The sequence below is a fragment of the Phodopus roborovskii genome, unplaced genomic scaffold, assembly GCF_943737965.1.
Source record: "Phodopus roborovskii unplaced genomic scaffold, PHOROB, whole genome shotgun sequence".
Taxonomy (NCBI): domain Eukaryota; kingdom Metazoa; phylum Chordata; class Mammalia; order Rodentia; family Cricetidae; genus Phodopus; species Phodopus roborovskii.
In genome coordinates this window covers 28677353-28704122 of record NW_026126418.1, presented here as the reverse complement: position 1 = coordinate 28704122, position 26770 = coordinate 28677353, and the positions used below count along the sequence as shown (strand labels likewise).

The 26770-nt window shown below is 41.9% G+C and overlaps 1 protein-coding gene across 1 annotated transcript in view; it reads right to left on the bottom strand.

The window, feature by feature from the left end:
- Pde11a (phosphodiesterase 11A) overlaps positions 1–26770 on the bottom strand; it is a 347781-nt gene that overhangs the window by 132459 nt on the left and 188552 nt on the right. The window contains exons 7-9 of the mRNA XM_051184429.1: positions 22326–22401; positions 19887–19954; positions 18912–19004 (exon numbers count right to left, since the gene is read on the bottom strand). Coding sequence (XP_051040386.1) covers positions 18912–19004; positions 19887–19954; positions 22326–22401 — 237 coding nt within the window. The remainder of the gene's footprint in view (positions 1–18911; positions 19005–19886; positions 19955–22325; positions 22402–26770) is intronic.

Below are 26770 nucleotides of genomic sequence, written 5' to 3'. Positions count from 1 at the left end.
ACATTTCTTTAGTTATATTAATAACTATGCTTTTTTGCCTGGGTTTCTTTTCATTCCCCAATTCTACTGAAAACAGAGATAAGAAACCACTGTGAAATCTGTTTTGACAGATGTTCCTATAATGCCCTTTGACTTACGAAAGTAATCTGACTAACATGCTATTCCAAACCATGCAGTCATGGCAGTGACCCACCATATCTCTGAGCAGAGAAACCAGACTTCATCTTTGAGTTAGTTGTAGAATGAGTTCACTGTTTCTTTGTCTGTGGGGTTGGTAGTAGCATTTAATTTTGTTTGTGTAGAATAATTCTTTAATGAATTGCCAGTGAGAATTCTCAATGCAGGCCATTTCCTTCCAGTAAGCAAACTTTGTTTTCTTAATTGTGACCACTTAGGATGCCGATACTGGAAGCAGAACAGCTTGGCCTTTGAACTCAATATACTAGCCTGATAATCTTGACCTAAGGCCCAGTTTCCTTGTGAATAAAAGGGAGGAGATACCTTCCATTTCCAATTATATTCCACCAACCAGAGTGTTCTATTGCTGTGAAGAGACACCAGGACCACAGCAACTCTTACTAACAGAAACCATTTAATTGGGGGCTTGCTTACAGTTTCAGCAGGTTAGTCTATTATCAACATGTTGGGGAGCATGGTGGCATGCAGTCAGGTACTGGAGCAATAACTGTGAGCTACATCCTGACATATACACATAGGCAGCAGGAGACAGTGGGCTTAGCATGGGCTTTTCAAACTTCAAAGCCTCCCCCCCCAATGACACACTTCTTCCAACAAAGCCACACCTTGTAATCCTTTCAAATCATGCCACTCCCTGGTGACTAAGCATTCAGCTTGTGAGCCTATGGGGGTCATTCTTATCAAAACCCCCACATAGAGCAAGTTATAGGTCCCTTTCACTCCAACCACAGAGGAGAGTAACTCTACTAAGGGTCAGAACTACCTGATGATGAGCCAGAGTGGGTACCATGAAGGATGGGCAAAATAAATAGCCATTTAAATTTGTGAGTTGGTATTATGTCTAAAACCACAGCAAACCAGTACATAGATTCTACTATATGGATTTTGTGATTACTTGATGTTTTCATTGCTTCCTAATTCATTTCTGTATTATAAAGATTGTGTTTGGTAGCTAAGATCTTCAAGTGAGATTAAAATGTAATGGATGCATATTAGATATTTTTTATATTTAACATATATGGTATATACAGCATTTGATTATTAGATATTGTTGCATTGATTAAACACATTCCAATGCCCATGGAAAAAAGATATTATAAGAGACATGTAAGGACTGGCTTATTTTTGTTACGTAACTGTCAGGAAATACTATTCATCTTAATCATTTAAATGCCATTAGGATGAAAGAGCCATTTTCTTTGGAAAAAGTTTCACCTGGTAATGATTTTTCTATTTTTCTAAGTTCCCACTCATCTGTCACAAAGGATCTCAACCATTAACACTAAAATTAAAGAGGTTTTTGTGATTGATTCTTAGCATGATTCAATGGGATTCTCTACATATGCAGATTGGACTATAATTTATATGTGTTTTAAAATAAGTGTTCCCTTCCCACAGCTGCAGTATTTCTTACATTCTGTTTTAGGGCGAAGCTGTTTTTCTTAATCATGAAGGTTATTAAGTGTATTAGTGTCTCACAAATGCTTTTCTAATGAACTCCTGATTACTTGTTTCTCTTGTTTGTTATGAAGAACAGAGAACACAGTATTCTCTTGGACTAATTGAACAAAGTAGGATTGATTATTGCTATTTCTACTAAAACCATAAACATGTGCCAAGGTTTTCCAAACCTAAAATTTATATATCTGGAACTATTAGCAGTCAGACTTCATTTAATGCCCTATTTCTGAATATCCCAGTACTGAGTATGTATTTATATTTTATATGCATCTCTTGTCATAGTTTTTTGGCACAATCAAAAGGGCTGCTCGAGTGGTTTATTATTTTAGAGAGACACATTGCTTGCACTGATTACAGAAGAACATGGGGAACATTGGTGTGTATGTAGCCTTGCTGGGACCTCCCTCCAGAGCAAAAGGAGGAAGGAGGGACTAGAGTGGTTGCTATGGTTTGAATATGAAGTGTTTCTCCCAAAGCTTCAGGTATTGAAGGCCGGGTCCCCAATTTGTAATGCTATCTGGGGAAGATGCTGGGAACTTTAGATGTGGGGGCCTATTGGGGAGAAATAGGTCATTGGTGGGTGGGTTCTCAGGGCTATCCATGGTTCTTTTCTATCTGTTACTCTCTGCTTCCTCAGAGATGTGAACTGTCTACCTGACCTCTGCTCTCACAATGAAACCACTAGCTAAGAGAAATAATCTCCTACTGAAGATGTTTTTCTCAGGCTTAAGTCACAATGATGAAAAGTCATACAATGGAAGAAAGGAAGTCTAAAAGAAAGTCTAAAGATGCAATTTCCAGTATGCTGAGAGCCAGAGCTGGTGGAGTTGAGGCGGCATTTCTAATTTATTTCTTATTTTTCTTTAACTGAAATGTGCATGTCATAGCATGTATGTGTGTTATAGGACAACTCAGAGGGAGTCAGTTCTCTCCTTCTACCTTGTGGATCCCAAGGATTGAACTCAGGTCATCAGGCTTGTCTGCAAGTGCCTTTCCATCTCCCCAGCCCCAATTTAAACAGAATCACCCCCAGCTTGTTTCTGAGCATTATAAATGTTGTAGAAAGGACATGTGGATATCTGGGAAAGGGTGTGGGGTACAAGTGCAAAGGCCCTGTGTGTCTAGCTTATTCAAGGACAAATGAGGAGACTAGTGACATAGAGACAGTAAGGGGAAGTAAGGGAAGATTGGAGAAGAAACACAGAGGTTTTGAAAATCACTGTAGTTTGGCTTTTGGTTTATACAAATAGTGGAGGTTCTTCCTGCAGACAAGGGTAATGCCTAAGTAAGGTCCATCTAATGGACCTCAATACATTTACTAAACTAAGGAGCCATTTCCCTCCTATGCAAAGAAATGATGAAAGTTTCTCCTTCATCTCTGCCAGGTCAGGGCTGCTGTTAACTGCATAGAGTCATAGGACAAGGGTCCTTTGGGGGAAATAATGTCATTCCTTGACAATCAGGATATGCCTCATGTCCTGATGCACCCCAAAACAAACATCAGCTGTTTGTCAATGTTGTATCTTTTTTTATCTTCTTTTCTTTTCAGATAACCTTTGGCTTTCAAATTTTGTCCCATAGCATGGAATGGACTTAATCATGTGTGTTGCTTGAACCCAGGTTTGTGGTTGGTTCTGATGGTGTCAAGCCTAGACTTTATGGCTAATGGACTGGTTGTTTCTTAATGGCCACACTTCTTGAAACAAATGCATTAAAATGGAGGCTTTGGGAACTGATGTTTGTTCATCACTTGGTAGATTTTCGATGCTAGAGCAGGGGCTGGAACAGATGGACATTGCCCTGAGTCCAAGTCCTGAGTCACAGCTATGTCTTTCCTTCCAAGAACAGAAGTTGTGGTTGTGAGGCAACGGTCACCTACTTGGGCTTGGCTGCTAAAGAACTTAGCAACATATCTGAGCTATGGGAACACCAGATTGAAAAGGCAGTGGCGGGGGCTGGGGTGGAGGTAGGGGTGGGGTGGGGAGGGAGGACTTTTGCAAAGACCTTGTTTTTTTAGGATGCCGTATGCTGTGTCTTCTTAGGTGTTAAATGCCAGGCTTCTCCTCCCTACAGTGGGGCAGAGCTTAAAGTTAGTATCAAGGAGTTTTATGAACAAAGTGAATGGAGAAATCCACATCCTCAGACATGTCAAAAAGTTTGTAGGGGTCATGAGACCAAAAACTCACAGGCAGCCCCTGAAGACCGCACATAGTCATTTAAATCTTACTTTTAGTTATTTCATAGGATACCTTTGTACCAGCCGCTTTCTCATGACCAATTGCCCAATGAGAAGCAGCTCAAAGGAAGAAGGATTTGTTTCATCCCACAATTTGAAGACCTACAGCTTGTTGCTTGGGGATGGCCTGGAGGTGTGCTGTTCTATGGCAGTGGGTGCATAAATGAGGTGCACACATCTCTATGGGCCAGGAAGACATGATAATAAAAACTCCATCAAGAACGAGGGCCAGCCAGGTGATGGTGGTGCACACCTTTAATCCCAGCACTCTTGAGGCAGTGGCATCCGGATTCTGTCAGCCTGGTCTATAGAGCAAGTTCCAGGACAGGCTCCAAAGCAAAACAGAGAAACCCTGTCTCCACCCCCCTCCAAAAACAAAACAAAACAAAACAACAAAAACCAACGAAAAACAAAAACAAAAACCCTTAGTGTTAGACTCCAGCACTCCCAGCCTGTTCCTCAGTGACTAGCCTATTCCAAGTAGGTCTAACCCTTTATAGATTTTACGTCCTCCCAAACAGCTGAGGCCGAGGTTTGCAATGTATGAGCATGTGGGGTACATTTTACATACAAACCACAAAACTCTCCCCATATAGCGATATATATGTATGTATATACCAAACATAAACAAACATGCTTTAACATATATGTTTTGGGAAGATCTGACATAACCTTTAAGGTCACACTGAAGGGGAATACTGGGAAAGGGACACTTAGGGCAGTGACCTCACTAGGCCTTTGTGATGCTTAGCTGACCAGTGAGCTGAGCTGGGTAAGACCCTAGGAGCATAGATCTCTAGTCACATGTCATCAAGTTATGTTCCAAGTTTTTAAAGTCACACAGATTAATTTCAAATTCCTCCAGATACCCCAAATCGCCCAAGCTCACTGATGGCATTAGATGGGCTTATTCCCTAGATTTGGCCTCCTGTGGATACATCTCTAGGTGAAGGCTGTGTGTGGGGCAATGGGTAATATACAAGCTTCACAACACAGACTTTATGTGCAACCTAGTGTGATGTGAGGGGTTTGGAAGGGGGGGGGAGGTGGACAGTGAGAATCTCTTGTGAATAGTTGTATCTGCTTGAATCCTGTTACAATTTACCATCTTTGGGAAGCATTATGTGTGCCCTTTCTGCTCTGGTATAAAACATTATGAAGATTCCTCACATGGTCCCCAAAGCAAATGCCGGTTTCCTGGTAGAATGAGCAAACTCAGGCTTCACAAACTACTGATGGCAAGACAAGTCTGCAAGGCAAAGTAGGGAAATTCTGCTACAGAGGTTTTCTTTCCCAACCTAACTCTGCTCATTTAAGACTCAATTAGATTTAAACAGGACTGTATTTCAGGCTGAGTTGCTGGAGCATCATGGAGAACCTGGCTTAGTCATAGATTCTGCACTGTAAATCCTAAAGCATTAGGCTTGCCAAAATTATCCCTTACTGATAAGCTAGTGGTTTTCAAAAAAGCTCAAAAAGAGCAAGGGGGTACATTTCTACGGGGGTTTCATTCAGTTTGAAATCAATGGACCTTCCCGGTGTCCTTAGTCACTGTCCTCATCATCTTCCTACCCAGAAGTCCCGTGGAAAGCAGTATCTTAAAGATGCTTCTCATCCCACTTCCTTCATGACCACCATGGTCCCATGTGGGACCTTTCAACTGAGAAGACAGTCCCCAAACAACCTTTTGTACCCCAGACATAAAACAGGGGCCCTTGAAACTGAGACTTGAGTTCGAATCTAAATCTGTAGCCGACTGAATAATGTGAGCTTTAAAACCTATCCCAGCAAGTTTCTAGACCTTACTGAGCCTCCATCTGCTCATTTGTCAGGTGGGAACCTCACTGTCTTCCCTGTGATGTTTTGGTAAAGGTTTCTAAGGGATTGTTCTATAAGGTGCATCACAGGGTGCACAGAGAGATATTCAGTTAATGAAAGACCTTTATAAGCACCCAAAACATCACACCACAAAAGCAAAGAAATGGAAACATAAACCACCAAAGGGGGGGGGGGGAAATCCAAACACGCAGGAACACATGTATCCAAGTAATAGTTACTTCCTTAGGTTTCCATGGGAACCATGTTTCATTACTCCAAACATCCGCTGTGTTTGGAAACTCGGTCCATGGTCCTGAAGTACATTTGTTAGACCACAGCCATGGTGACAAATCCTATAAAGATGGATTTGATTTTGGAGAACCACCAATTGCTGTTCAGCACGAAATAAAATGGAAACAGTAGACTTTTTGTTAGAAACAGTTATGTTTACAGAACACTGACATCAATCTCTCTATAGATGGCAGAACGATCCCTCTAAAATGTCAAATGAACCACATTCCCCTTCTGTTGAAGGGTCCTCAATCATTCTCCACTACTCTTAGAACCAAGTTCAAGCCCCTTTGTGTGGCACAGCCATCCTTTGTGACCCACCCTTTGGAGCCTCATGCTTGCCTCTCTTCCTGGCGTGCAGAGAAGTTGGGTTGCCCTGAGCAGCTTACAAACACAGTCCTTTCCACTTTCACCTGCAGCTTCCCTTTTCCCTGGAGCATGCCTGAGAATTGACTCTCAAATTGTGTAGCTCACTGCCTGTCACTCGAAAGCTACCTTCCCTGAAAATCTGTCATGATAAAGCTCTCTGAATCAGATGCTTCGCCTACACGTGGTACCTACATCTGTCCTAAACTTGACAGACAGCGCAGCAATCACACTTTCCCTTGCCTCTGTCCTCTTACAGCCTGAAATTATGTGGCACCCTATACCGTGTCTTGTGTCATTTACAAGTATCCAGTATGTTTGGTGAGGATAGATTTTTAGCATATTTGTTACTGTGGTGGTTTGAATTGACACCCATTGGCTCGTATGTTTGAGTGCTTAGTCACCAGGGAGTGGCACTATTTGAAAGGATCAGGAGGCCTTGCTGGGGAAAGTGAGCTTTGAGGTTTCAGCAGTTCAAGCTAGCCCAGGCTCACCCACCCACTCTGCCTGCAGATAAGGATGTAGTTCTCAACTACTTCTCCAACACCATGCTTGCCACACACGCCACCATGCTCCCTGTAAGCTTCTGAAACTGCAAGCAAGCCTCTAGTTGAATAGTTTCTCTTATAAGAATTGCCTTGGTCATGGTGTCTCTTCACAGCAATAGAACAGTGACTAAGACATTAATGGCTATGTCACACAAACCCCAAGGATCCCACTGAAGCGTTTTGAGAGGTACATAAATGATGATAGGATTAGTAGAAATGCAGCACTTACTCATTTCCAACATCAGTAAATTATTCATGTGTGTATATGTATATATACATTTATGTCCATATGTGTATACAATGCCTGTGGAGGCCTGTCTGTCATTCTTCAGACACACTCTAACATATTTTTAAGACAGGGTCTCCCATTGAGCTGGAGCTTGCCAACTAGCCTGGACAGTGAGTCCCAAGACCCACTGTTCCCACTATCCTAGTGCTGGGATTGTAGGCTCATACCTGAACCCAGACATGCACATGGTTTCTAGAAATCAAACTCAGGTTCTCATGCTTCCATGCAAATGCTTTAGTGACTGGACCATTTTCCAGCCTCCACACAGAGAACAAACTAAGTAATTCATATAGATAGTTCCCCTTCAAGGAAATGGAACATAACACCACTTTTAGGGATAGCTTTGCATCGAGTGCTGTCCAAAGGGTACAGGAAACAAAAGAGAAACCAGGGCAGCTTGATGGTTGAGAAACCTTACATACTCTACCCCAGCCAGGTGTCAAGGTCAAGAACAGTGTAAGTCATTCTGACAGGACAGCATCCTTGACCTGGTGTGATGAAAACCAGCCCATATCATCTGCGCTCTTCCTCACTAACATCCAGAACCATAAATCTAACCTAGAAAACAGCAGCAAATCCCTGTAGAGACATCAGAATGTCTGGCAATGGTACTCCAAAACACTGCCATATAAGTATGAACAAAACAAATGCACTGAGTAGATTATATTGTGGATGTGTGTGTGTGAGTGTGTGTGTGTGTGTGTGTGTGTGTGTGTGTGTGTGTGTGAGAGAGAGAGAGAGAGAGAGAGAGAGAGATAGAGAGAGAGAGAAGCGGTCGTGAATTTGGCAGGCAAGAGAGGAGTTTAAAGGAAAGAGGACAAGACAAGAGTGCTCATGTGTGAAGTTCTCAGAAAAAATAACAAAATTACTACCCCCCCAAAATAACTGTTTTTAAAAGAGGAAGTCATGAAATGCTGATGGCCAAGAGAAGCTTAAGGAGACATGATACCTAGGGGCAACAGGGAATCTTGAATGGGATCCTGAATGGGAAAGTTTTTTGGTAAAGAGTAAAGAAAGGCTAATAAAGCAGGGCTCTGATAAACAGTAGTGTAGCAATGTCGGTTCATAACTACAGCAATCATACTGTGCTAACGTAAGACATTAAAATAGGGGAAACAGAATGCAGGGCAAACAGGGACTCTAAATTATCTCTCTAAGTTTTCTATAAGTATGTAACTGTTCTACACATCATGTATATGCATTACATTCTTAAACAATTATAAAAACAAATTACTCTTTTGAAGTGTAGGGAGCTGGAGAGGTGGCTCCTGTTAGAAGCACTTGCTGTTTTTCCAGAGGATCTGAGTTTGATTCCCAGAACTCACACCAGGTGGCTCACAAACAGCCGTAACTCCAGCTCCAGAGGATCCAATGCCATCTTTTGGCCTCTGTGACCACCTACATTCATGTGAGCATACACACAGACACATAATTAAAATCAAATCTTTAAAGTAGAATGAAATGTGTTAATGTTTGGTCTTGTCTGTAATCCACCACCAGGGCCAAGGGAGGCATTGCTTTTGGAGGCGGAATGCATGTCAATGCTGCTCCACAGGAGATGCTGGAGACCACCCTCATCCATGATGGCCTAGCACACAGCATACAGGAAGCTGCCAGAGCCCTCAGCAAGCACCGGGCCCATCTTTGTATGCTTGCATCCAGTTGTGATGAACCAATGTATGTCAACTTGGTGGAGGCACCTTGTGCTGAGCACAAAATCCACCTTACTAAGGTTTGTCACAACAAGAAACTAGGGGGATGGGTAGACCTGGTTAAGGACTATGGCAAAGAATCTCAGGCCAAGAGTTAGGGTTAGGTACTTCAAGTGCAAGAAATAAATACTTAAAAATTTTGGTTCATTTAATAACAAAACACAATACCATGAAAGGTGAAAAAAATTTTTTAAAAATAAAGTTTACACCGCCCAGGCAGTGGTGGCGTTATGTCTTTAATCCCAGCACTCTCAAGGCAGAGGCAGGTGCATCTCTGTGAATTCGAGGCCAGCCTGGTCTACAAAGTGAATTCCTGGACAACCAGGGCTGTTACACGGAGAAACCCTTTTTTGGAATAAAAACAAAACCAACAAACAAAAAACTGGCTGAATGTTGGTATATATATATGTTGATATAGCTCTCCCAGTTTCCACAACATCTAAATAAGAACACAGAAGTCCTAGAATCTAGAATCTGAGGTGTTTTTTGTTTTTGTTTTTTTGTTTGTTTGTTTGTTTTTAAACCATCTATTAGATAAATGCACTAGTATTGGGGGGGGAATGACTTTTGGCTTTGCAAGACATGAAAGAGCTGTTCTTCAAGTAGACCCACGAGGGCGCTGTTCCTTCTCTGTTGTCAGAGTGCTTTCCCAGAGTCCTGGCCGCCTAGGCTAATCAGAAAAATCAATCCCTTCTCCATCCTCTGCCTGCTGGGGAATTCACTCCCATCTTGGGTGGGGGCAGGAGACGCTGTGAGAGATTATCGCTATCGGGCCGGTGCCGCGAGCACTGCCCGCAGTGTGCCCTGGAAGGAGATTCTTGCTGTACTTCATCATTGCAATCTTTGCCCGTACTTTCCATTTTGATGCTGTTGCTTTGGTTTTAGCTTTTTGAGACAGTGTTTCTCTGTGTAAAGGCCCTGGCTGTCCTGGAGCTCGCTCTGTTTGGTGGCCTCACACTCAGAGACAGCCTCTGCAGCGCTGCGATTGAAAGAGTGTGCCACCACCTGTACATGATTCATTTGGCAAGTACTTCCAAAGCCTGTGGCCCATGTCCATGCAATCACTAGGACAGGCCAGCTGCACAGACTGGTGTGTGGAGTGATCTAGAGTTTAGTGGGACCCGGCTGAGGGAAGAGTAGCATTTCAATGCAGTAGGGTCACACTGGACCTGCCTTCCACCTGCCCACCTCACACTCAGGCACTGCGCACATCAACTTGCTCTCCCTTCTATGCATATGATCAAAGGGAATCCAGAGGTCACCAGTGGACTGGTGGAGGCCCCAGGACACACAACAGGCCTGTGAGTTGGTTCACACTCTATTTTGAACACCTATGAGGCTGTACCCTGATAATTACTTCAGGCATGAGCCATTACCTCCCCCAAATCCCACACTTAGTTTGTTGACTGGTCTTATGTCAACTTGACACAAACTAGAGGTATCCAAAAGGAAAGAACCTTAACTGAGAAAATGCCTCCATAAGATCTGGCTGTAAGGCATTTTCTTAATTAGTGATTGATGGGGGGAGGGCCCACAGTAGGTGGTTCCAATCCTGGGCTAGGGGTCCTGGGTTCGTAAGAAAACAGGCTAAGCAAGCCAGGGGAAGCAAGTCAGTAAGCAGCACCCCTCCATGACCTCTGCATCAGCTCCTGCCCCCAGGTTCCTGCCCTGTTTGAATTTCTGTCTTCTATGATGAGCAATGATGTGGAAGTGTAAGTCAAATAAACCCTTTCCTCCCCAGCTTACTTTTTGGTCATGGTGTTTCATTGCATCAATAGTAACCCTAACTAAAACACTTAGTCTTCATAAGACACAAGAAGAAAAAGCCCCTTTGCAACTGCAGGAAAGAGCACACAGGCAAATGATTTTGGATGAAACTCGAAAATGAGCAAAAGAGAGACAGAGAGGCCAAGCCATTTCTGGGTCAATGAAGCCCTGTAACGGTTTGGAGCTGGAACATCCCCCAAAGGTTTATGAGTTAACTTTCTATAGGTGTCACTATTGGGAGAGTTTAGGAGAGAGGACTCTATTTGGAGAGGTAGGTCATAGGGACAGGTTCTTGACAGGGATATTGGGACTCCATCCCTTCCCTCTCTCTCCTTGGCTCCTGGACCCACATGAGGAGAGCCACTTTGCTGTACCAGACCCTTCATGGCAATATTCTGCTTTATCCCAGGTATAAAGTGTTAGAGCCCAGCGAGTCTGCGGAGTAATGTCTGAAGCCCTGATGGGACAAACCTTTTCTTCATTAGCTGTTTTCCTTAGGTATTTTGTTCCAGCATCAAAATCTAACACAGACCTCTTCAGAATGCACCAGAATAGCTCTCTGGTTTTCCCTCTCTGTTAAACACCCTGATGTTTCCTTTATGGCGCATTATCGTGAGTTTTTCTGGGTATTCCGTTTACCTACTCTTGTCTTCTACTGGAGTATAATAAATAGCATTCCTCTTCTTTCCACTGCTGTATCCTCAGCAGCTAGAACAGCATCCTCCACGAATTAGGTGAAGTTAGTCAAAAGGGGACACATGTGATTCCATGTACAAGAGCTTCCCAGCACAGTCAGAGTCACAGGCAAAGGGAAACGATGGTTGCCATGGGCTACAGGGAACCAAGTTAGTGTGCAGTGGATGTACCCTCGGTGTGGGAGACAGATGGTGGTGAGCCCTGTACAACTATGTGACACACTTCGTGTGCCATTGGACTGCACACTTATAAAAATGGCTAGAACAATGCATTCCACATTACCTTATTTTTGCCACAATTATAAAGGAATGAAAAAGGACCATGTCCCAGACAACCATTTCAAGGACTGAGCTGAGCCTCAGAGAAGGAAGGATGAATGGGTCCCTGGAGGTCAGGCCCTGTCACGAGGGGCACACCTACAGTGACAGGAGCTGTCGGTGGGAGAGTTTGTGCAAACAACTGATGAACAGGGAATGCAGGTGTTTGGCTCAGATGCTTGGTAGCTGAGTGCGGACAACACGGCTCACAAAGGCTCTGCATTTCTACCCCCATGTGTCCCTTACCCTGAACCTGTTTGGGGGAGGATGGAAGAAAAGAAATGTAAAGAAGCTCTTTGAAAACTTCCCTGGCCACAGGCTTCTAACTACAGGAAAGAGGGTGACTAACAGATGCCCAATGCTCCAGGGCATCAGAAGATAGATGCCATTTAAGAGCTTCATCCAGGGGTGGTGAAGACCGGCTCAGTGAGAAGGGGAAGTGTGAGAGAAAGAAGAAAGCAGTGTCTAATCACATCTCACATCTTTCAAACACCCAATCACAGGAAATTGTCCTTGGAGTTCAGGAGATTCATCACTGGAGACACATCTCTCCCCCCTCGTTCAGGAAGCCGGGTTGGCTCCTAACTCTTTAGAAGGAGGAGTCCCATGGGACAGTGTCTGGAAAGTGGTCTTCATTACTGGTCTCCAAGTCCTTCCCCACAAAACCAGCTCCGCTCATGGTGTGGAGATCACAGAGGAGGTGCTTTGCTAGTATGTGGGCACCAAGATTGACACCAAGAATGACTCCCTTTTCCTTTGCCATCAATTTTAAAGAGTTAAAATTTTCCCCTTTTGGACTCTTGCTCTGGAAGAGCACAGTTGAAGGTGGCACAAATATGTTCACTTATTTGACACATTTTCACTGAGTACCAGTTATATAGAAAACACCATGTGTGTGGAGGGGATAAGGCATGACCACATACTTCAGGGTACACATGTTCAGATAGAGGAAAACACACAGGCACACTACTGGACAAAAGAACATTTACATACATAACCCTGGACAAAAGTACATTTAAATCAAGCTCTAAATAATGGACAGTTGTGAGTAGGGAGGCATAATTGGAATAGAGAATAATGGAAATGGAGGGGACATTAAGGATCAGATGGCAGACAAGCGGGCGGCTGATGTGTAGACTGTGAAGTACTTGAGTGTGTAAGTAGCATAAAATTCTCCTAGAAGAGAAATGGGAGCCGAGGGTAGGAAAGTAGTTTGGTGTGAGATTTTCAAGGGCTCTAGGGGCCAGGACATTTGTATTTTGATAGGTAGTAGGGGAGTAATTTAAGGTCTATGAGTGGGCGAGTGATGCAATATAAACTCTGTTTTAGGAGGAACAAGGAGAAGGGGATTGCAATGGCCCAGCCAAGGGGTAATGAAGCCCTTAAGTAGGATGGCTGCTGTGAAAATTGGAAAGAGGAAATAGATAGGAGAGGCTCTGGGGAGGTAAAAGAAATGGCGCCTGGCTGCTGATTGCATATGCCTTTTTCTCACTCTCTTTGACCCTCATTCCTCTCGTTACTCTGACCATAAAACTGTATGAGGCATCCCTTAACACCCAGACATGTACTTCCTGGAAATATTCTCATCAGTATTAGGGAAGGCTTCATTTGCAATAACAATGAAGGGTGCCCCAAAGAACAATTCTTGATGTTGCAAATGAGGACCTGATAACCCACACCTACGTTCCTTTCTCTGCGTTCTGACCTTTAGGTAAAGTTTCCTCTTTGTTCTTATGACTCCACTCTGGGAACCTAAAGAAACAGCTTTTCTGGAGCTTCTGTCTGCTTGCACAGAATGGAAATCAATCTTAAAAGTAAATTTGTTAAAATGACTGCATATTTCTTTCTTTGTTCTGCTTTAAGAGCATCTAAGAGCTGCGCAGTATTAATATTACATGTTTAGGCAAAAGGACTTTAACAATAGAATTTTATAACTAAATTATGAGAAATTCAAGAAAAGCAGTCACCAAAATAATTGGATTGATAACTCAATTGTTAAACAAAATCTAGGTGCTATATTAGTCGTCCCATTTTTAAAGGCCAGAAAAGTGGGAGGTATTACATAGTTTCCATTTTTATCTTTCACCTTGGATGGATGGTGGCTAAAATGAGCTGAAGTTATTAGCATGTGGCGGTACGAAGAGACTCCCTTCGATGCTTGAGTCTTTCTCTGGTTGTTTCGCCCATGAATATGAGGTTGTTATTTCCAGGTTGTAGCTTTCTGCATGGCGACACAGGTGGCAGGCACTGGGCATGCCCGGAAGAAGCGGAAGAGCTCTGGGACAATCTCACTTGCAATGGTGTGGGTCGCACAGTGAAGTAACTCTCAGAGCCTGAGTCTAAGAGTAAAGGGAAGGAATATGGCCCCCAGCCAACACAGCCTTAAAATAATCTAAGGGTGAGCAGACAGAATTCAATGGAGATCCAGACAGTAGCGCACTGGTCAGTACAAACAGCTAACTTTTGCTAAGGTTCCCTTCTGTAGCTCTAAGAGGGTATGGATTCACAACCACCTCCCTCAGACCAAATCCTCAGCTACTTCAACCAGGACCTTTTCTACTATGGCTCAGTACTTGTGTATAAGCTATGTACCCTCACATAGACTGAGTCATCTCCACGTCACTTACCCTAGGTGGCATAGTGTAAAAGCTAGTAGACAGCTTTGGTTCTATATTATTTAGGAAAGAATGGCAAGGGGGAAAAGTTTGTATGTATTTACCGCAGTTACAATGTTTTAAGATCTTTCTCACCCACAGTTGAATCCACAGATGTGCAGGCAATGGATAGAGAGGACCAAGTATGTCAATTTTAACTGAATACAGCCACTAAACACTGTCTCTATGTAGTTTTACTTAGCTGTTACAATACTTTCTTATGCTCATTTGCCATATGAAGTAACTAAAGACTTATGTGGAATGTCCAAAGTCAACAGCTATAGAATCAAGACTCAATCCAAATTAGAACCAGATGTGTGCAAACATGAGCGCTGGCTGTCTTCCACCTAGCCTGCTTCTGGCTTGGCTGAGGCCATTGGCTTCCTTCTACGGGAGACCCTAGTGCAAAGCAAGCCAGATATTCAAAGTACCCTTAAAGCAATGAAGTCTGGGAGGATGTTTTCCAGATCAGTGGAACAAAGTAATATATAAAGAAATATATTTAAAGGCATGAAAAATCAAAAGAGAAATATATTTAAATGTATGTACATATGTATAATTTGGTATGTTTTAAATCAACAAGAAAAGTAGCTGACATTAAATAATTGAAATGCACATAAATCAGTTGCTTTTTGAGGAGGGTGGAATTAGTTAAAGCCATGCATTCTGTTAAGAAAGAAGAAAGGAAGGAGGGATGGAGGGAAGAAGGGAGAGGGGAAAGCCAGTCCTTTAGGGTGTTTTGGAGGTGGCATCCACACCACTTGTAAGGGTTGACTGGGAAACACTTCAGAGATACGCATTTTATTTTTCTTTTTTCCCTTGGGGGAATAGATGCTTGAAAGACAGAACAGAGTTGTTCTGTCTTCTCAACTTCAGAAGAAATACACCCCTAAGTGCACCCTAGGCCCAGAACCACGTGTGCTCCCTTCCTGGTGAGAAAGGTGTCCAGGGGGGTTACTGCTCTGGGGCTGAGGATGGCTGGCTTCCTTTCTGTCACTGTTGTTATTAATGAAAACTAGGAGACAACGACATAAAAGAACTAAATATATTGCCTTCATGGGAAAATTCAAGTAGAATCAAGGACTCTGTTAAAAATGAGATGTTTCAAGGGCTGAGAGATGGCTCAGTGGCTAAAAGCACTGGTTGTTCTTTCCGAGGACCCGGGCTCAATTCTCAGCACCCATGTGGCAGCTCACAGCTGCCTGTAACTCCAGTTGCAGGGGGCCTGACACTCTCACATAGACATACATACAGGCAAAACACCAATACACATAAAATATAAATAAATCTTGAAAAGGCTAGGTGTGGTGGTGCATGTCTTTCATCCCAGTACTCGGGAGGCAGAGACAGGCAGATCTCTGAATTTGAAGCCAGCCCGGTCTACAGAATGAGTTCCATGACATTCAAAGCTGTTACATAGAGAAACCCTGTCTCAGAAAACAAACAAACAAACAAAAAAAGTAAAAACAAACAAAAAAAGGGGGATGATTCTGGCCAGCCCAAGTGGGAAATCTTTCCTTGGCTGTAATGGAAAATGAGGAAGGACCAGCCTAGGGCGTAAGGCAGGAAGGATTAAAACTAAGGATAACCCTATATTTGGTTCTGTTCCCTCTGGCTTTCTTTCTGTACCTTGGCTATTATTATTTTACTGCGTAATGTTTTGCTAGACCATGTATAGTATTATACAGTAGCTCATACCCTTTATAGAACTAAGTTTCTAATATTATAAATATATATGTATATTTTAATGAAAATATTTACAAAAATATTTGTTTACATCCATGCATGATATTTATAAGCACAAAAATTTAATATACATCCACTCAGAAGTTAACACATCATTGTATATGAAAATGTCACAACTGAGTTTGTGAGTAGCTCTCAACAAATCACATTTTGCCTTTGTAAGATGACGAAGATAAGAACTCTTCAATGGATTCTTAGCCAGAGCATAAGATGGGGCCAACTGGTCACAATCACCAAGATTTGCCTCCCAGTGACATGAAGTTTGGCTAAGGGTCTGAGGGACACCAAGGTGGCAATAGCAGGATCTAGTAGAGAATGCTACCTGTGACTGGCATGACAGCAAGCCCACAGAACAAAAACCATCAACAGCAGCAGTCAGCTTCCTGAAAGGGTGAGATTGTCATAATCTGGGCAGAGCCAGAACTCAGGTAGTGTCAGTCATAATTTATATGTAAGGACAGGAGGTAAGTGAGTGGCTCCAGCATGAAGATATTTGCTAGGAACACAAATAAGCCTCCACCTTCAGAGACTGTGGCTAGGGACTGGCCCCGAAGCTAGAAGGATGCTTGGAGAAGATGGCTATGAGACTCTTTTCTGGGGACAAGTGGCCCTTTGTGCTTCAACCCAGTCATTCTAGTTCCTTAACAGGATGAAAACGCACTACGAGGTGATGAGCATGAGAATGCAGGGGTGCATGGATGTTTTCTCTCTGTGTTAGGGATGCCACAGCATGAGGAGGTCTAGCTGGGACTAGACACGTGCAGTGTTCTTTGTTGTGTTGCTGTGTTTGTCTTTAGGCAGCTGCAAGTGGTGCGGTAACTGGAGACAGAGTTTGATGAGACTTAAGGAAACATCCTCAACATTTGCTGTTTCATATTCAGGTCCTTTGTCCCTTCTCCCAATTGCATCTCAGTACTAAACACACTACCGCATATATGAGCATAGTGATTACTGTTGTCGGACAATGTTACTGACAGCTCATTAAAACCTTCACAGATATTATCTCACTTAATTCTCACCACTGAGTCACAATATGTAAACAGTTCGGCACACAGACCTTCCTGCTATGGTAGTGATTTTGTGTGCTAGTGTGCATGCTGTGTATGCTTGTTGCATGAGTGTGCAGTGTAGCTTGTGTGTGTGTGTGTGTGTGTGTGTGTGTGTGTGTGTATGCACGTGTTCGCGTGTGCATGTACTTGTATGCACATGGAGGCCCATTGTTACTGAATCTGGTACTCAAGAGTTCCAATTGGGCTAGTCAGCAGTGTTGCCCAAGAGACACCCATCTATGCTTCTTGAGAAGTAGAATTACAGGCAGCTGCAAAACCCATGCAGCTGTCCAGGTTTCATGTGGGTTCTGGGTCCACACATTGGTCCTCACACTTATAAGACTAGTGCACTGTCCACCGGAACTATCTCCTTAGCTCAGGAGCAATGATTCCTTCCTTCCTTTCCTCCTTCCTTCTTTCCTTCCTTCCTCTCTCCCTTCCTTCATCTCTCGCTCCCTCCCTCTTTCCCTCCCTCTCTTTCTTATTCCTTCTCTTTCTCCTTCTCCCTTCCTTCCATCCATCCTTCCTCCCTTCCTTTCTGGGACATGATCTAACTATGTAGCCCTGAATGACTTGGAATTCACTACGTACACCAGACTGGCCTCAATTTCACAGAAATCCTCTTGTCTCTGCCTGCTGAGTGCTGTCTAGTTTAGTACTGATTCTTATATATTGGCTATATGTTTTCAGTTCACCTATTGGTTAAAGACACTGTCTTTAGTCCTCATTATCACCATGTTTCACATAAACAAAGAAATTCTTCCTTGGGAGAACTACCCCAACCTCAATATTTTCTGTCTACCATCTTTCCTTTCCCCGTCCCTCCACCTAATATCTATTCCACAAATCTTTCCTTTGTGCTAAGGATTCTGCCAGGCACTAAAAATAAATCATGAAACTGTGTGGTTCCAGAACTCATGGTCTAAACAGGAAGAGGAAAATATGCACATCAATTAGATGCCAATAATTTTATGTCTTTTAATATGTAAGCATCACAATGTCCTCTGAGTTTTCGCTTTCTCTCAGCACTTAGCTTAGTATTCAGAATGTTTTGAAGAGTGAACACGAATTCTATCATACTGTTATATCACTGGTATTTTGGCACTGATATTTTATCTTCCCTATTTCTGAAGTTTTTCTTAGAAAAAAAAGTAACATTTTTTGGTATCATCTATAGAGAAAAAATAGGTCTTGTGTCAGAATAAGCCTCCAAGATTCATAGGAGGGGAGAATTGTTCCTTGGAACCTGGGCAGATACACACACACACACACACACACACACACACACACTCACATGCACACACACTTACATACAAACAGTTCAGGTTCATAATCTATTTTAAGTTCTGACATAATTTTTGCTTGTTTGTTGGAGACAGAGTCTGGCTATGTAGCCCAGACTACCCTCCAACTCATCCTCTTGTGTCTGCCTCCCAAATGTTGGGGTTATAGCAGTGACAATTTATTTTGACTTATCTCTATTTAAGAAATTAAGTATTAGAAAGTCTATATCTAATGTTGGGATGTGTATGGATGGGCTCCTAGGAATCCCGAAACTCCTCAGAGTTATAGGCAGCACTGCATAGTTTTCAAGAGAGGAGCTCCAGTTGTTACCCAGTAGAGTCCAAGACCATAAAATAATTAAGACCCAGCGAGGAGAGTCTTTAGGACTTAAAAATTAAGGTCCATGAACCCATGAATAGGACAAATCTTCACAAAGTCCAGGCTTTTGGCCTAGCATGCTGACGTAATACTATACTTACATCAAGAGCCACGGACTGCTTGGCCCAGGACTTCTTCACTTGATCATACATAATTGTGTTGTTGATACCGAGGCCACAAAAGATGACAAAAGCCTAGGACACAGAGAGCCCGTTAATTAGAAACTGTAATAACTCACAGCCATAGTCTAATATGAAAGCAGGAGGTCACCAGAGACAGTTCTGAAAATATAATTTTATTGTGCTCAGAGATAGGCCTTGGGGAGATGTGCATTAAAATTCTTAATTACTATTGTCATGTAAGAACTTTATAGCTCACATTGCACACGAGGAAAAAAGTCATTACTTTAATGACATTGTGAAGAAATAACTTCACACATTTGAAAGCATACAGTGTGTTTAAACGTGGTCTTAATTTATTTGGGCAGTAGACTGATTTTAATTATTCTATTTTATTTAACTATAAGCAGCCCCTTTCAATAGCAAGGCTATAAAGTATTTTGGCCAAGAAAGTAAGGAAGAGAAACCATGAGCTAAGAGCTAAGGGCAATGAGACTGACTTGGAACCAGCTACAATGAGAAAGAACAATGATATGCTATTTTTTGGTGGGTGATTCTGGCACAGTCCATGAGAAAGCACATCAAAGCTAACCTCTTCTGCTGGAGACACAAGGAACAGAGCCTTGTGAACTAAAGGGACGCCGGGGACATATACCAGGCAGGGCTGGCTAAGGGTTTCACGACTGGACCAACAAGACAAGGATGGTAATATCAGACAGAAGTGGAGGCAATTCAATTCTGCAATAAGACTAAGATAGAACAATCAAAGGTTACACACTAATCTGATGAGTAAAAACACAGAATCTTGTCTATGTATTTATATAGTCCTTACATTTCCTTCTTTGCTTGTATACCATTTAACCATATTAAAATAAATAATGTTTATTCTACAAATGTGGGCATGGGAACTGTTGGTGATTCTGTTCCGGCTCTTGACTTATAAATTTATTTGCTCACCTCAAAAAGCCGCTGGTCTGCATCATCGAAAGGTTTCCCATCGAGTCTGTTTAGAACTTGAGCAACCCCTGTTAAGGTAAGGGAGGGATAGGACAGTGGTCATGTCAGGAGGGTATGTGTCACTGTGATAGAGTATGCCATAGCTCGTTCTATGAGTAGCTTAACACACTCATTTTAAACTATATCACACTGGAGGTGTGACATAGCTGATAAGTATCCTCAAATATATACACACAGTTTTACATATATCACTCAATCTATTATCTTTGTATAATATAACCCCCCCCACACACACACACTTCAGTGTTTGGGAGGGACAGTGTGGCACAGTGATTAAGAAACTGGGATTTAGATAGAACCTTAGTTCAAGTTTCAGTTCCAGTACAAGCTGGGTGACCATGAGTAAATGTACTTTTTAAGAGATTAAATTCTTCATCTATACAAGAAGAATTAAAATACAAAGCATCCCAAGGATTTATTAAGATGTGAAATAAGTTTTAAATTTTTCATTACGCACGCTCAAGACATACAACACATATGGGACACACATAGATCAAAGCAAAATTAGTTCTGCCTCCTGCTATCAATGGCTTACACACCTCTAGTAGACTCAGTTTACGAGGGCCTCCTCTTTTCAAATACATTCCCAGGATTATACCAGATGTGTTGGTATTTGACTTCCAAAACATAACGGTCTAACTGAAAAACTCAGCCCTGAAAGCCATAGCCTGTGTCCCCAATTAGTAGAAATAAGCAAATAAAAATAGCTATGACTCCCTGGATAGTGGTGTCACACGCCTTTAATCCCAGCACTTGGGAAGCAGAGACAGGTGGATCTCTGTGAGTACAAGGACAGCCTGGTCTTCAAAGAGAGTTCCAGGAAGGTCAGGGCTGTTACACAGAGAAACCCTGTCTTGAAAAATCAAAAAGGAAAAAAAAAATAGCAATGATTCTAAAGTGGTCCTGTATTTTTAAAAGTGCCTAACATCCACTGGTGAACTAACTAATTGGATTCTCAGCAACATATAAGTAAATGAAAAGTCTTTAGCATATAACAGGAAAACTATAGTCTGGGCTTTGATGGCAGATGTTTATCATAAGGATTGATGTATGAGTCTATGTGATCGATACACAATATTTAATCGACACACAATTGTCTTCTATGGACATTTTCTCTCCTTTAAATATAGATATACTTAAAACTTATGAATGGAGTAAGTCAATTCCCCTTTGTATTCAGGCTCAGATTCTAAGAGCCTAGAATAGTCTTTATGCTTAATTACATACTAATGTATGTGTGTAAGTTAAGCAGTACAGTAGGACTTGGGCTGCAGGTGTAACTCAGTTGTACAGTGTTTGCCTAGTGAGCAAGAAAGGCCACATAAGTTGGGTGTGGTGATGCACACCTGTAATTTTAGCACTCAGAGTGCAGAACCAAGAGTCCAAAAGTTCCAGGTCATTCTTAGCCACATACAGAGTTTGTCCTAGTCAGGGAGCATAAGGCTCTGCTCAAAAAAAAAAAAAAAAAAAAAAAAAAAAAATCAGGTGTTGAAAACCCTCACAGGGGCACTAAGTGATTGGCTAGGTAGCAAAAAAAACTTTGAGCCTAGTTGGGGGTCTTAGAGCATGGTAGAGAGAAGCAAAATATGAATAAAATACATCCATCACCTTATGTCTTATAGGAGAAGAAAATCACATTTTCATAGATTTAAGCAAGCCTCTCTCCTTTATGGTTGATTAAGCTTAACCATAAACTCTTACTTCATCTGGGACTCCAGATGAAGTTGCTTTTGCCTACAGTTTTCTTATTGTAGAGAAAGTGTCTATTCAGACATGCGGGCAAAGATATGTGTCCAGCACTTTGCACCCACACGATGTGAAAGCTCAGGCATGGACATAGACATCATGGGAAAGTTAGGACTCTTCAAATTTAATCTTGATCCTTTTACTAACTAACTTTGCCACTCTTCTCTCTCTCTCCCCTTCCTTCCCTTTCCCCCTCTCTACTTCCATCTCTATTCTTCAACATATGCAATATAAAATAACAGTGTTCAATTGGTAGGTGACTGAGACTCCTTCCACCTTCAGGTTTTACTAGTTCTTTGGGCTTAATAGATATTTGCTCCTGTTTGAATTGATGCCCATTTTTTAGTCTGTGCTTATGGAATTGTAGAAGAATATGGACACATCCATGGGTTATGGGTAAATTAGGACATAAAAATTTGGATGACACTGGGTCTGGTGATATATGCCTGTAAATCCAGGTATTTGGGAGTTAGAGGAAGGAGGATTATTATAAACCACAGGCCATCTAGCAGTCAAAGGCAACACACACACACACACACACACACACACACACACACAGAATGGAGAACACTGTTCTTTTCTTTTTTAAAGGTGTTTGTCGCTTCACAAAGAATCAAGTGGGTAACCTCTTACCAATTATTTGGTGGTTGCTGTTCCAAATAGGGACACAGAGAACAGATCTTATGTGAAAACCAGATATCTGGTCAGCCTAGGATAGAAAAAAGTAGTTAGTTATCATTAAATATTAACCACCTGTGGAAAAGTTATTTCTGTATACTGTTCTCTAACATTTTTTTGAGACAGGATATGACACTGCTATCCAGTCTAGCCATGAACTCACCATCGTCTCACATTAGACTTCTATTACAGAATGCCATGGAGTCCGTTACATCTAATCTTTTAATAGAAACACCCACTCTCCTTTTGATTATTTCACAGTGAGCAGCACAAGAAAATTGAATTCAAACAGGATTTATTTGTTGAATAAATCAGACAAACTAGCAAACCGATCTGACCATACTGATTCCTGTAACCACAGGGAAACAGGCACAATACGGCACCAGACAAGTATTCTGCAGTGGATTCTGGGTAATTGAGGCATTTAATTAAGCCAGGAATCAGTAGTTATCTTTGATTTGGTACACCCACTGGTAAGAATGTTTGAACCTACAAGGAAATGTGTCTTGTGCACTTTAACTTTTAGTACTATACAATTTAATAATTGTCTTTATTATTTTAAATTATGTGTATGTCTCTGTGTGGGGGTATGGGGATGTGTATGTGGGTGTGGCTGTCACATCCAGGAGCTGGAGTTATAGGAAGTTGTGAGACTTCTGACATGGTGCTGGGACCTGAACTTCGGTCTTCGGGAATAACAGTGCTCTTAGCAACTGAGCTGTTTTTCTAGCACCATAGTACATATATTTTTTTTTTATTTTGTTAAGTTGTTATGAATGTTGTAAAACACCATAACAAAATTTTAAAAACAGAAACTGAGAAAGGAAAAAATAAACGAGAGGATCCAGAAGAAGTCTGAGCTCTGACAGAGGTCAGCTAGTAAAGTCTTCTATCAACACAAAGCATCTGAGGGCCACTTGCATATCTGAGTGACCAGAGAGGAGCTACTGAAGCTGAAAGGGCCCTGGCAAGTCAATATGACCTTTGTCCCAGTGAGAAAGGCCAACCTGCCATCCTGTCACCATAGGCAGAACAATAAGAGAACAATGGTGATCCGGTATCGTAAGTATTCATTAGGAGTTAAGAGCCACATGTTCTTAAGCATTAAGAGCTATGTACTGAACATTTTAAACCTGGAAGTCAATTTACAAAGCTAATTTTATGTTTGATACATTTTTGAGAAAATAATTTTCTATGTTGGTTATAAAAGTGAATATGCATATAGAAAGTCTGCGTAATAGTCACTTTATGACCACTTCCTCTCTCCTAAACCAGTACCCAGGCTTCTACCAACAAACACTAGGATGTTTCATTAAAAACTGATAGGAAGTGAGTTGCTTTGGCTTTGTTACACAATGGCATTGTGTTCCCCTGTCTGAGTGTGACATCGCTGATTCATTCTGCTCTCTAGAACACTGGCCCTTTTTTTTTTTTTTTTTTTTTTTTTTTTCCAGCTTAATCACAAGTAATGTACTTAGGAGCATTCTTGTACATACTTCACATGCACATGAATGAATTCCTTGTGTCCATGACTATAACAGAATAATTGGGTCACAGGCATGTCAGTGGATGTGTCCAAAAGGCTTCTCAAAGTGGCTTTACCAATTAACAAGTGCATGAACGTTCAGCTGCTTTGCAAATCACCATTCAGTACTTTCTGGGTTTTGTTTGCTTTGTTTTGTTCCAGTTTTAACAATTCCAGGAGCCTTGTGTTAGTAGTACTGGAGGCTGTTCATGGGAGATGACAAACCACACGTTTTTCACTCCCCTAAATAAGTTTTTTTGACCCATCTGTACTGGATATGTTTGATCACATATGGCTGGGAGGTTCATAGGCAGAAAATATGTCAGGATGCACACTTGCCCCTGATTGGATGTAGGCTAGAGGTACATCAGGATGCATGCTTGCCCCTGATTGGACCTGAGGGGAAATGCAATGAATTATGGGTTTACCTTGTTAAGCTGCTGCAAACTGTGATTCTGGGCCATTTCCCAGGAACTTGGGTATGGACATGGACACAGCCCATAAACCTGACCAGTATTTAATTAAAGCTTGCTTCAAATTTGGCTTTAAACTGTGGTAGTGGTCTTGATCTTGATCCGTGGAAGTAACAGTATGTAGAAACAGAATTGAGTTTTACATAACAAACTTGTGTCCATCAATCTTCCTATATCAATTATTAATTTTAATATGCTACATGTATATTGTTTGGGATTTGCTAACCACACCATTGTGCTATCTTATCCTTCATTTTATTACCTTTTTAATAATATGATGTTAGGCCATGCGATTTTTCTCCTTTAGTTTAATATAGGACACAGATAGGTTTTTAAGAATCCCAGCCCACACATGATCTGAACAAGGACAATGCCAATAGACATATTAATGGAAGGGAGTTAAGCTTAGGGGTCCTCAACCCTAGACAAATAACTGTAGACCACTAAGAAATGTTAAGAGTGGAGAGGGGCGAGCAATTGACTCTATTACAGAGGGTCAGCCCTGAAAACAAACACATAAGTCACACTACACAGACTGAGCAGGGTATACTTATTTAATATTTAGTAGTTAGAAACACACACCACCACCACCATCAGTAACAATTAAAGGAAAAGAGACCAGGGATTTGAAGGGTGATGTCAGGTCCAAATTCTGACACTTAGACAAAAGCCAGCATTCCTTAGAAATTTAAAAAGCCAGTTCTCTACGAAAGGAGCCTTTTCCCTATCCCTGGCAGAAGGGACAAATGGCTATCAGTGGTACGCGTTAGCTTTCCAAAGCACATGCCAGCCCCCGGGCTGCCACACATTTCAGGGTCAGTCTTGGCATCCTGGCTCTTCTCACCCCACCCCCTAATTTCTCCAGCTCATGGATTTCCCTACTCCCAGCATCTCATTGTCCTTATAACCCTGCTATTTCTGCTAGGCCACTTTCTTTCTGTCCCTCTTTCTTGGACCTGTTCTCTCTCTGTCTTCCTCGCTCACTCCCTCCTCTCTTTCTCCCCTCTCCTGGCCCAGTCCAGTCTGCTGGCCTTGTTTAGTCTACTATTTTCTCTCCCTGCTCTGAGTCTTCCAGATGCCCCTGGCTGTTCTCTCCCTCATATCCACAATAAAATGTTCCTCTTAACCATACTATGGAGCGATGGTGTTGTCAGTTCATACACCTGTTGCCAAAACCCTTAGTTTATACAGCGGGTATATATGGGAAGTTTTGGAGGGGATAAAGGGAAGGGGAAATTGTATAATTATGTTACAATCTTAAAATTTGTTTAAATTATTTAAAAATTAAAAAAAGAATTCCAGATGCAAAATAAGCAGACTACAACAAAAATACAAGCACAAATCATTCATCCAGTGTACCCTTCCCACAGATATTTGTTAGTGCCTCCTATGTACATTGCAGACTATTGGGGATGTAAAAGTGAACTCAGTCACTATCCTTGAAGAACTCAGTCTACTAAAGACAGGAATAAAGATGAGATATGTGTCCAAGTAGTGTTCAGAGGGCAGTATTTGAAAAAGCTCCAAAAAGACTACAGAGAAATCAAGAATAGCTTTAGACCCTTTAAAAACAAATCTTCAATGATGGCAATGAAGATAACATTTATTGGCTGTTCACTGTGTGTCAGTACTCCCTTCAGCACTGTCCCGTGAATTATTTTATGTACTTTTAAAATAACCCAATGAGGTAGGTACTGTTATCATCTGCGCTTATCAGATAAGGCTTAGAAAGATTAACAGCCTCGAATGAAGAGCCTGGTTTGCCGGAGGCCACACAATAACAAACACATCCATCAAAGTTATCTTTCGAAAGAACAGAATGGCTTTCTTCCCCTCCCTAAGGATAGCATCAGAATTCAGACAACACCAGCCTGCAGGAAGAAAAGTCAGCCAGGCTGAGGGAGGCTTCCTGGATATAACCTATGGGCTAGTAGCCCCAGCTATTCTGGAATGGCTGAACCCACTTTGCTTGGTCAAGGAAGGGTACACAGCACTGGGTAGACAATGGTAGTCCGAGTCAGTGTAGAACAGTAGGTATACTCATCTCCCCCTGTTCTGGAGCAAATGAAACCCTTATCTAATCTCTCCCATAAATTCCAGGTAGCTGAGGGGTGCCTCACATCACAGAGAGTGATAGGAAAGGAACATTCAGCGAGACTGGAGAGCTCTGCAGTCTAGGGGTGAGAAAAACAAACCTTCCTTAGGCTGCTTGCCAGAAAAATGAATTTGTTTACCCATCACTTCTAAAGCATTATCCTTTCTTTACCAAATATTTCTTTATTCTGGGCATATGATCTCTCCTACCCATATGGATGAGAATATGGAAGTGTTTGCTTGAGTAAATAAAGGTGGCCACGAGGAACCCGGGAAATCTGAGGGAAACAGTAGGAAGTTCAAGTTGA